At 38.3% G+C, this 11,331-nt stretch overlaps 1 protein-coding gene across 1 annotated transcript; it reads right to left on the bottom strand.

Annotated features, from left to right (window-relative positions):
* Nucleotides 1–1,855: 1,855 nt before the first annotated feature.
* On the bottom strand, nt 1,856–10,272 carry TFPI2 (tissue factor pathway inhibitor 2). The gene is made up of 5 exons (XM_083377212.1): nt 10,158–10,272; nt 9,043–9,222; nt 7,250–7,429; nt 5,009–5,182; nt 1,856–3,629 (listed from the first exon to the last, which is right to left on the bottom strand). The coding sequence occupies exons 1-5, from the start codon at nt 10,237–10,239 to the stop codon at nt 3,607–3,609; spliced, it is 639 nt and encodes a 212-aa protein (XP_083233338.1). The 5' UTR covers nt 10,240–10,272; the 3' UTR covers nt 1,856–3,606.
* Nucleotides 10,273–11,331: the final 1,059 nt, after the last annotated feature.

Genomic DNA, 11,331 nt, shown 5'->3' with positions numbered 1-11,331 from the left:
ATAAATGAAAGCTAAGAAGCTTTGACATCCGTAAGAAGCTTTAAGCATTTTCTAAAGACTGATCAGATTCACATTTTTGCTTGTGATTTATTAAATAAAATAGTGGTTTCACACAACTTACTAAGTCAAAGTCAAACGTATCATCAAATGGCCTAGCTTGATGAATGAACTCAACTGCTATCTCTTCCCAGTTCTGTTGCTAGTCACAGCAAACAATATTTTTCTCTTCAAGTTCTAATCTGATAGGAAACAAGAGTAAGGGCTCTCTATAATGATTATACTGATAGTAACTATGACGTTCTAGGCCAGGGGTCAGCAACCTGAAACAGTGAAAGAGCCACTCGGAACCTGTTCCCTCACAAAAGGAAAAACTGGGAGCCACAAAAAATGTGTGCACATGCGCGTACATGCGTGCATGCACAGAACGGTTTGACTGAAGAGTGGAGCCAAGGCGAGATATGCACCTACCCTGCATATTTGAATTGATTGGTTGACCTTTTTAGGCCCACTTTTTTTTTTGGACTGCACATGGCAGAGGACTGGGAGCCACAGCAGACGGCTGAAAGAGCCGCATGCGGTGCTAGGATGTGTCTGTATTGTTCTAGGCAGAATAGTTTCTTCTTACTCATGCCCACCTGGGAACTTTGGGGAGCACCAGAACTGTAACCCTAAAGTTTTTGTGGAATTCACTGGAAGCTACTAGTACACAAGGCAAATTAGAAATAGATATGGTTGGTTGTTGCTAGAACAAAAAAAGTGTTATTTTTATTTCATCGCTTTATAATTTTCCCTTTGTTCTCTCAGAGGCTCAAAACACAGGTGCTTTATCTTTCTTCATTTTAACCTCATAATGAGCCTACCTGTCAGCCCTTCAAGGTAAGCAGAAAAAAACCACACACTATGAGCAACTATACTACTTTTATTATAAGTTTATATGCACAAGATCTTGTGAGTTTGAAATAATTTCTCCCCTACTTTACTTATACTTTCAGAGAACTAGGAAGAACTATTCCTTCTGGGATGCTTCCCACATCCCATTGGCTTCTGTGGATTGAAATATATTTTGCATGGTGGTTGTCTAGTCCATGGTTCTTCGTCCAGTGACCCAATTTACTTATTGAGACCTATGATTAGATGAGTTAAACTTGGGTCTCCCCAGATTTTTCTAACACCTGAATTATTGTACTTCATTGGCTTTCTTAAAACATGCTAAATGCTTCCCCTTCTCAGCCCTTAACCTCTCTCTTATCTTTATCTAGTTCAAATGCTATTTAATTTTTAAAAATGTTTTATATGTTCAATTTATAAGCCACTTCAGTTGCTCAGACAACTCCAGGGGTCGTACAACATAGTAAAAGAATAGACACATAGAAAAATAATTAACAAGAAAAAATACTATTAATTACTGTTGTTGTAGAAGATACCCCAAGAATGATTAGACTATCAAATTCAGATATCAGCACAATCACAAATCATCCTGTTCTAGTGCTTACTAAATAATCCACTCTTTCCTAAATGACAACAGGGTTTAGGCCATGTGGGTTCGGAATCATTCTATCTGTAGGACATAGTTGGCCACATAAAAAGCTTGCCTGCAAGGTTCAACTAGGCACAGTGATTTGAACAATGGGAATCTTGTGCATACTACTCTACAAGATATGTTCTACCAAATCTACAAATTCCAACCTTGAAGAAAGGACAGTCATTGCCACACTGTGGTGAGGTTGTTCTTTGAATTGGAAATGTTTTGTTTTGCAGGGGTGGCAATTAATACAAAGAAACAAAATAGCGGAGGCATTTGTTTTTACCATGTACAATGAATTTATTCACAGCAGGTATTTATAACAGTGGAATATACAACAGTCCCAAGAAAATTCCATACCTGTTTGAACTCTCATTCTGGTGACTGAGAGGATACAGATAAAACCCCCAATGATTTTCAGAAAGCTAAAGGACCAACCCTCAGAGTGCTAACAAACAGATGACTGCAAAAAATATAAGTCCCTCCATTCCCTTCCATTCAGTCAGAACTGAAGAAGCATCTTGGATGAGAAGCAAAACATCTTCAAGGGAAAAACCAAGAAAGTCCAGATACCTTCTGGAAAAGTAACTTTGGAACAACCATTAAGAATCTCCATAAATAGAATATACAACATAGTACTGGTATTCACCCGGGTTTCCTCCTAGGTCTCCCTCCCAGAGACTAGCCCTTTCTAGCTCTCCTTCACCTTTCTGTCAGTCTTCTACCCTCATTTCTGGATTTGGCAAAAAAAGAGAGTAAAAGAAATGAATTAACTGGAATTTAATGTAGTGTGTTCAGCGTGGCTTGACTTTCTGCTGGAACTACTCACCTGAACACCCATGCTTTTCTGCTGGGGGGTGAACCAAAGCTTGCCACCAACAGCTGATGCCCTCCTTCCCATCTGAGCTCTTGGAGGAAGCTCTCATCCCTCTGGGCCTTCACTTCTTTTTTCCAGAGAAGCCACCCATGGAGTTTTCTTCTCCCTTTTCCGACGAGGAGCCAACAACTGCTCTGCACCCTACATCTCTTTACAATCTTTAGCTTCAGCCACTCCATTCGCTCCATGAACAGACTTTGCCCCCCCTTTCTTTCTCTCTCCCTTTTTCCTTCTCTCCAGTATTTAGGTTTGACTGCTAGCATGTTGCCAAAAGTCTGAGGTGATGGATGTCATCCCAGGCCTCTAGTGCCCAACACCTTTATATCAGACTGGACCAGTGGGACCACTGTCTTGACCTCTCACTACACCAGACCTGATCAGCAGTTAGGTCAGCTCCTCAGGCCTTGTGATAGCACAGCTGCTTTCAAGACTGAGAAATAATAACAATAATAATAATAATTTTATTTATATACCGCCCTTCTCCCGAAGGACTCAGGGCGGTGAACAGGGCAGATATATAAAAAATACAAAAATACAAAAGTTAAAAGAGAATTAAACATATGCCCAACTAAAAACAGTAAATACATATATTAAAAATGACAATAAAAACCCAACCCATCCCCCATCAGGCCAGACCGGCTTGTTCAAATAAGAATGTCTTCAGATCGCGACGGAAGGAGGGAAGGTCGGGCGCCATCCGGAGCTCAACCGGCAACCGATTCCATAGCTCCGGGGCGCCCACAGAGAAGGACCTCCCCCTGGGGGCCACCAATCGACATTCTCTGATCGGTGGCACCCTGAGGAGGCCCTCTCTGTGGGAGTGCACAGGGCGGAGGGAAGTTGATGCCGGCAGCAGGTGCTCCCTAAGGAGCTGTGTTCTTTTCCCCCACTTCTTTTACTCACTCCGTCAGAATAGCAATCTTTCAAGGCTACTTGAACAAAGATATTTAGTCAACAACAACTGAGGAAGGATTACAAAAAAGGGAAGAAGAGGCAATAATTATATACTGTGCCTTCAGAGGCATTATAATGAATTACACAATAGTAATTTCCTATATTTGAGAAATGATCATAATATTTTCTGTATATAATGAGGTAATAAATTATAGCTTCCAGTAAATTCAAATAGTTCAGATTTCCAGATTTAGGAAACTGTGCAGCATTCATTTTGCTGGAGAGATTTTTGTATTCATCCATTTCTTTGGTCTCACAAAATTTGCTTCCTTGTTCCTATTAAGAATAAAATACAGACTGAGTCATTTTCAGACATAACTTGATCACATTAATTTAGATAATAAAATGCTGGGCACAACTTCTCTGCAGATCATAACCAATTTGGGATGATTTACCAATCTGGGGTAAGTATAAAAGAAAGATCACTATTAAAACTTACTCCTATTCTCACTGGCAAGTCAAGAGCTGGCTTAGACAAGCAAAATCCAGAACAAATAGGGATCATAGGGTTCCCAATTTGTACACTCACCATTCACAACAAGCATCCGTGTTTAAAAGCATTTGGATCACATCCTTCTTCCTCCTCAAAATTATTTCAACTCTTATACTATTAAAATAATATTGTAATATTAATGAAGTTTAGCAGAAATTCTAATTTGACATTTCCCATTTAAACCAACCCATTAGTTTCTTGGTAGTCCTTTATAACATCACAAATATTTCAGCTGCCCTACAATTCTTTACACCTTACTCCTGGCTGGCTGTGCTTTCCTTTAATGCCCCTCAATTTCCTTAATAGTCCCAACATACTGGGATACGGGGAGAAGTAAGATACTAGAGAATCAGATTCATCTTGCCTGCCTGTAGGCAAGGCATATTCATTACTTCTGTTATAATAGAATCATTTCCAGTGTAGGAATAATAGAATAACAAATGGCTAGGTGTGATTTAAGATGCCAAGAATTATCCAGGTTTACTAATAGGGAGCTAAATCATGAATATTCACAGAAAGGCTAACTGTTCTGCTTTCTGACACTTCACTGTGAGGGTCATACAGTATGGACTTTATAGTACTGGAATTTTTTTTATGCAGTATTGTTGCACTGGGTAGCTCACATGCACTGGGTTTTCTTGTATTTTAAATTTGTTTTTGCAAACGTACTGCTCATAATTTGCCATAAGCCTTAACTTTCAAGAAAAGCCTCACTTTTAGAAACCAGAAATGGCAGAAAAGCATTTAATAGCTTGCAGATAAAAGTTTTGTTTTCACCTCTTCTTATGCCTCCAAGTATAAAGCAAATATTTCAGACCCAGGATTGGAAAGCGCTGACATTTTTCTCTTACAAATATTTCTTTTACTTTTATTCTGAATACATTTTTTTCCCTACAGTTATGCTCATGTATTATCGGGTGGTTTAATTCCTATGATGTAAAATGGACAGATTATTATTTCTAAATCAACTCTTACTCTGAAGTTCTCTGTTGTGCTAACTATAAAAATGAATACAGGCTATTTTTCCAGGTTCACCCCCCCTCCACTTTATTAAAGTATTGTGATAAATTGTTTTTAAATGATCTTCCAATTTGGTTGCTACCTAGAGCCAGATTTGGCCATCACCTGGGCCTCCCCCCAAAGCAAGAGGAAAGGCACCTACTTCTCCTGCAGATCTTGAGACAGGATCTTTCTGTGGTAAAGTTGTTATTATTCCCACCGCAGCCAGTGTAGGTGAACCTCTCACATGTTTTTGTCCTAGTATTGTAATAAAAGCGAGCGACTGAAGCTGAACACGATCCTTCTTCTTTTGGACTGTAACAAAATGAAGGAGCAGCTTTAAAACAAAAAAGAAAAAAAATCATTAGGCTATGACATGCTTTAGATAGAGCAGAATACCAGATTACAGCAACAAAGCCCACTTGGGCTTTTTTTAAATAATAGCAATCTATTTTTTAATTAATTAACCAAAAACATGGATAAATTTGTCTAAATCTGCAATTGAAGTCTGGCCTCCCTGGCCATTTTTGTATTCAGATGTGACACTCCTGTGCTATAGAAAGAGAGGAACTTCAGTTGGAACTTTGCAACCGCTAAAAGGTAGGTACATGATTAAAGCAAAATATGCCATTCCAGTCATCCTCCCTTATTATGTCATTCAAGAAACTCCACATATACACATCTTCCTGAACCTGATCAGGGGTTGGACTAGAAGACCTCCAAGGTCCCTTCCAACTATTCTATTCTATTCTATTCTATTCTATTCTATTCTATTCTATTCTATTCTATTCTATTCTATTCTATTCTATTCTATTCTATTCTATTCTATTCTATTCTTTCACCTTCGTTCTGAAAAAAGTAGTAGCTAGTTAGGAAACTTTTTTCCAACAACAGAATTCCATGATCTTTCTTGGAAGGAGGAAGTAGTTGAAATTCCTATTCTTTCCAGATGGTTTATATGGAAAGATATTTCAGATTATCTTCAAATAATAAAAAGTAAATTTAATACAGTTCGTTTGCTGGAAATATTTAAAAATATTTAAAAATTTAGCTGTGCAAACATTCCAAAGAGGTGATTTATAAAGTACATCAGTGGAACTAAAACATGCCTCACAGAATCGTTAAAGAAGTCATCATCTTTGCTAGATATTTTATAACTTGTATTTGTTTGCATGCACATGTACACAAATACACTTCTTTTGGTACTGATAGGAAACCAGACTGGATACAAGTCTGAATATCTATACACACACTCATAAAGGTAATTCAGTCATACTCAGAAACTTTTGAAGCAGCCATTAGCTCTGCAAAGAATATGGCTCCTTAACAGAACAAGAGTTGAAAAGGACCTTGGAAGTCTAGTCAGAAGCAGAAGATCCTTGAGATAAATGGTTGTCCAATTTCTTCTTAAAAACCTCCCATTTTGGAACACCCACAACTTCTGGAGGCAAGTCATTCCAGTGATTAATTGTTCTTTAATATTCTGAAAACATACTTTTTTTGCCTTCATACATTTTGAAACACTTTTTGCCTATTCGTTCCTTAACTTTTGTGAAAAGCAGTAAGTTTATCTTATAAACCAGTATTTCAGACATAACTTTTTAAAAAACCTGTTACATCTGGATTTGAGGGAAGGGGATTTCTAGGAACAGCTAAAATGATAGGCTAAATTGACCTTTCAGAACATAGGTTTCCAGTTCATTTAGTACTTATAATATGGGTCAAAACCAACTCAGGATAAGACTAGAAGCAGGTAAAAATTGATTAAATTCTTAGAGATAGAAATCATTAATAGCCTTTAACTTCAAGAAAATAGATTACTGCTTCAAAATTTCTGGAGGCAAAAATAAAGCACAATGTTTTCAAAAACCAATGGATGAATGGGACAGACTTGTTTACAAGTCTTGATAATAAGTGACTTTGACAGCAACAGTTGATATACAGTGGAAGCAGGGATGGAAACATCCCTTCCGTCTTAATGAAAGCCATTTCTATTTGCCAAGGGGTGGACAACTAATGTTTCGGATCTTCCTCATCTAAACTTTGTAAGTGTTGGGTTAAAACATAATTAAAGCATTCCTAACTCTAGTTGCAAGAAGAAATAATTTTGTTTATCTGATTCTCAAAAGATACAAAACAGGATTTATTTGAGGTAACAGAAGGGCTAAATTTAGAAAAAAGTCTGTTTAGAGATACATTACATTATCATTCAAAATGTTAACAGAGATGAAGGAAACAATATACCTTTATTATCTTATTTACTACAAACACTTTTAGAATGCTCAGAGCAAGCCAGTTCTGGTGTGACCACACACAAAGGTAAAATTAGGGAAAGAAATTCAGCTTTCTGGCTCTTCTTAAACTTCCTAGATTGTTGTCTGCCTAGTAATAAAATGTTAATTACTTCTTCTTGGCAAACAGAAGTCCATGCAGGTGTCTGGGCTGTCAAATCGGTTTTCGTTTCCAAAACAACCTCCATAATAAAACTTTTCACATTTCATTGTTCTGAGGTTGAAGAAATATCTTGCAATGTAACCTCGGCATATTCCTGGGTCAGCTTCTAGTCTGCATATTTTTGGCACTTCTAAAATAAAAACAAACCCAAGGCAGATATTGAACATTAAACCATTGCTATGAGCTTTTGTGTGTTATAGAACTTACAGTAACTAGTAATCTAGGAAATACGTCAGAGTGCAATTAGTCACTAGTCAACCTTTCCTTCCTATCAATTGGAACAATTTCAGCATTATTTTTTTTAGAAATAAAATAACGTGCTGGATGTCCATGTTCATCCCCAACAGATAGTTGTCCAGATCTCCACTGAAGAACAACCCACTCAGTTTTCTGAATAACTGATGATTACTGAACACTCAGTAAGTTGCTCCTAACTGTATCATTTAATTTTGTCCTGCTCAGTTGGCACTGGAGAGGTTTGTGTCTTTTCTCAGGCGCCAATCTCAAATACTTAAGAAATATGCTCACATCTCCATTTTGCTCCTCTTCTCTAAGCTATACATGTTTCTTCAGTCTTTCTTCACAAGGCCTGTGATTCATAGCATTGACCATCATTGTTTTCTCTTCTCACAGTTTGCACTAGAACAGAAGCACACGTCCTTTTTGATACCAGAAGAAAACAGGGCAAATGGTTGGGCATGATCAGTGTATGGGGCATGGCAGTGATGGTATAAAAGGAAGGTAAACAATTTTTTCAGCTTTTGGGCAGGTTTATTCCAGTGCATAATATGCATGCTTCTGTCATTAAGGCTGAATGAAAATGTTGGGCCCTGCCATCTAACATAAATCCAGAAGACATAGATATTTCTTTTCTCTTATTGCCTGACTTACAACTCAGGAGCCTTTGATTCTGTTGGACTCATCAACCATAGACAATAGATACTGCAGTCTATGAAAACTGAAGGGAAGTGAAATAAGGAAAACTGGATCGATGCATATGGCAGACTAGCCTAGATCATATAATTAACAGAGGTTTTAGGAAATCATACAATGGCTTGAATAATAAATTATATAGCAAAAGGGAAATTAAACAACTCAATAAGTTTGAATAAAGTAGTCTCAGTATCTTAAGATATGCATGTAAGCTTTACAAAACACATTTAACTGTTAATTACTAACCATGTCTTCCTCAAAGAAATCTGCTGCATTTCAAGGTAATTTTTTATTATTATTATTTTTTAATCCCATTTATATCCCGCCCTTCTCCGAAGACTCAGGGCAGCTTACATTCTAAGTACAATCAATGTGCTTAGCAATAGCCTTCATTCTATGTATATGCCTGCTTATTAGGGCTTTCACACACACCCCAAGTGGCATTATTACAAAGTCAGCTTAATTGCCCCCAACAATCTGGGTCCTCATTTTACCTACCTCGGAAGGATGGAAGGCTGAGTCAACCTTGAGCCTGGTGGGATGCGAACCTGCACTAATTGCAGGCAGCTGGTGTTACTTAAGGAGGCATCAGCCCACTGCTCCACCAAGGCTCTTTTAAATTCTTTTAGAATTTAATTCTAGGATAATGCATATAAGGTTTCAGCCTTGGACTTATTTTTTAATTAACCAAATTAATAAATTAAACAATGGGAATTATAAAAGTAAACAAAATAAACTTGTCAATAATAGTAATTTATCTAATTAAATCCACACTTGCTTTGCGAACTGAAATTTTTAACAATAACGTACTTTTGATCCGCTTGCATGTTTCCGAACACTCTGTAAAATCTAAGAAATTGTTGTCATTCCCTTCGCAGCCTCCATACGTAAACTGCTTGCAGGTTTGCGAATATCTATTGTAGTGCCACCTGTAATGTATGGCCCGACAGGGTCCTTTAAGTGGCGGCTGCAAACAGATACTTGTACTCCCTTGCCAGAAAAAGAGAGAAATAAATGAGACAAGCAACTTTGGTACAAATCTTAAGTATAGGGAATAAAACATTATTAAGTAATAAAAAATCCAGATGTTACAAACACTTCATTAACAGCATAATAACTAGGTTTCAATTTTTTTTAAAAAAATCTCATTCTCAATCATAAATAAGAGAAAGAAGGCATTTCATCTAGACTTTTCTATTCAGCCTTTGCACCTGATTTCAAATGGTTTCTGGAAGAAAATGTCCTGTTCATTCATTCACCAAATATTTAATTTCAGTCTATTCATCTGAGCATGGTCCTTTAGTGAATTGAATCAGTTGAATTATCATTCCTTCTCTGGGAATTTGATATTTTGCTACTCTTTCTATATGTGATGCACCAGGATGAGGGCTAATCCTCATGTATATACATAGAGTCTTACCACCAACTATCAAGAAAAAATTAATTAATAGTTCAGAACGCCCTGGTTCAATGAATAGAGGAGAAAATAGAGGAAAAACTGAAGAGTTCCTTATACTACAGCGCTATAGGGCCTTAATAGCCTGGGTAGTCAGAGTATCAAAGTATGCTAAAACAGGAATACCATGATCCGACAGGTTTCTCCCCCCGCACCGCGCGCGCCCATTTTAAACCACCACTCGCCTATTAGGACCACGCTGGTTTCTTCTTGAAGCCTAATTTTAGGGAAATTCATTGGAGTGGGGGTATTCGACCAGGGCAAACTTAAACCCGCAACCGGCATCCCCACAAGCTAAGAGCCACCGTGGACAGCAAGAGGGCAGCACAAGCAACGGCTTGGCGAAGGGACACTTATCTAGCGAGAAGTCAGTTCAGATTCCCGGGGAAAAGTGAAACCCAGCTTGAGCGCAGCGACCCTCTTTTCCACCTCCTTTCAAGAGAGCGAAGCGGCTCTCCGTACCGCTTACCTGACAGTGGGGACTCTTGGGCACACGCCCTCTCTAGGAGTAGCGGCAGCGAGCACACAAAGAAGACGTAAGGGCTAGTCATGACTTGGAGCCGAAAGCAACCCGCGAGCGAGCCCCAAACAACTCTGGTTCTCTTCAGAACCCTCGCGCGCATTTTTATTGATTCCGAACCCTTTTTTCCCTCCGCCTCCTCCTGCTGGGCGACTTTCCAAGGCCGGATGATTCATATTGTGATCTGAGGGCGAGGCAAATCTCTCTCGGGAGAGGGAAACGGGGTGGAGAGGATAACCCGACGATCCCGAAGTAGTTCCCCTCCTCAGAGGAGTAATATTTGGAAAGAGAAGGATGAGCTGGACTTGATTAGGAAGCCAGTGAGATGGAGAAGGTGAGGCCCCACAAGAAGAGCTATGAATGAGTATAGCATAAAATCGGAAAACCAGAGAAAATTGGAAGTAGTGGTAGATTGAAAGAATTAATATTACTTGATATCACTTGTCTTTACACAAGGCTGAATATTTGTCCTCTTCATCATCAGCCTACTAACCTACCCTCCTACTTCCACATAACACAATACCAGAATGGCTTTGACTGGGCCCAGAAGCTAAACAGCCTTGATCTGGAAGAGAATAATTGGTGAGAGTCCAATATTAGAGGCAGACTGGGTAGTTGAAAAAAATATCGCAAGAAGTCAATGATAAAACAATGCCATCTAGTTGCCAAGAAACAACATGAGCAATAATATCAAATCATCAGGCATCAGGTTCAGCTTAAAAGACACTAGATCTTTTTATAAAACACACCGTCCCCAATACCGCACCATGATAAGATAAGATAACCTTTATTGTCATTTTTTTTTACTGTGGGCACAATAGCACACATCAAAAAGCTAATGGAAAACTAAAATTGGGGTCGGTTGCTATGAAAACTGTTTTCCAACCAGATGTTTCAAATTTCTGGTCTGTACTGCAGTGTCTGTAGCATACTTTAGTCAGAATAAGCATAACCATGATGAATTGGGTTATGGGAATTATAGTTCAATATATTGGAAAACTCCAATTCGCAGAAAGTTATGTTAAGTCTTCTTTTACAGGCTAGTTCTAGAAATTTAGGAAGTGATCTACCATTGAGCTTCAGCCTTTGGAAAAGAAATATCACTACACACAGTCCTCGACTT

The sequence above is a fragment of the Vipera ursinii genome (genome assembly GCF_947247035.1).
Source record: "Vipera ursinii genome assembly, chromosome: Z".
Taxonomy (NCBI): Eukaryota; Metazoa; Chordata; class Lepidosauria; order Squamata; family Viperidae; genus Vipera; species Vipera ursinii.
This window is presented reverse-complemented; position numbering and strand designations above follow the sequence as displayed.

Excerpts from the sequence above, each read along its gene's own strand:
- TFPI2 (XM_083377212.1), bottom strand. The coding sequence starts at position 10,239 with ATGACTAGCCCTTACGTCTTCTTTGTGTGCTCGCTGCCGCTACTCCTA. Across the intron at positions 5,183-7,249 it reads CTTCTGTTTGCCAAGAAGAA|CTGCTCCTTCATTTTGTTAC; the intron begins GTAATTAACATT and ends TTTGTTTTAAAG. Across the intron at positions 3,630-5,008 it reads TCTCAAGATCTGCAGGAGAA|GAACAAGGAAGCAAATTTTG; the intron begins GTAGGTGCCTTT and ends TATTCTTAATAG.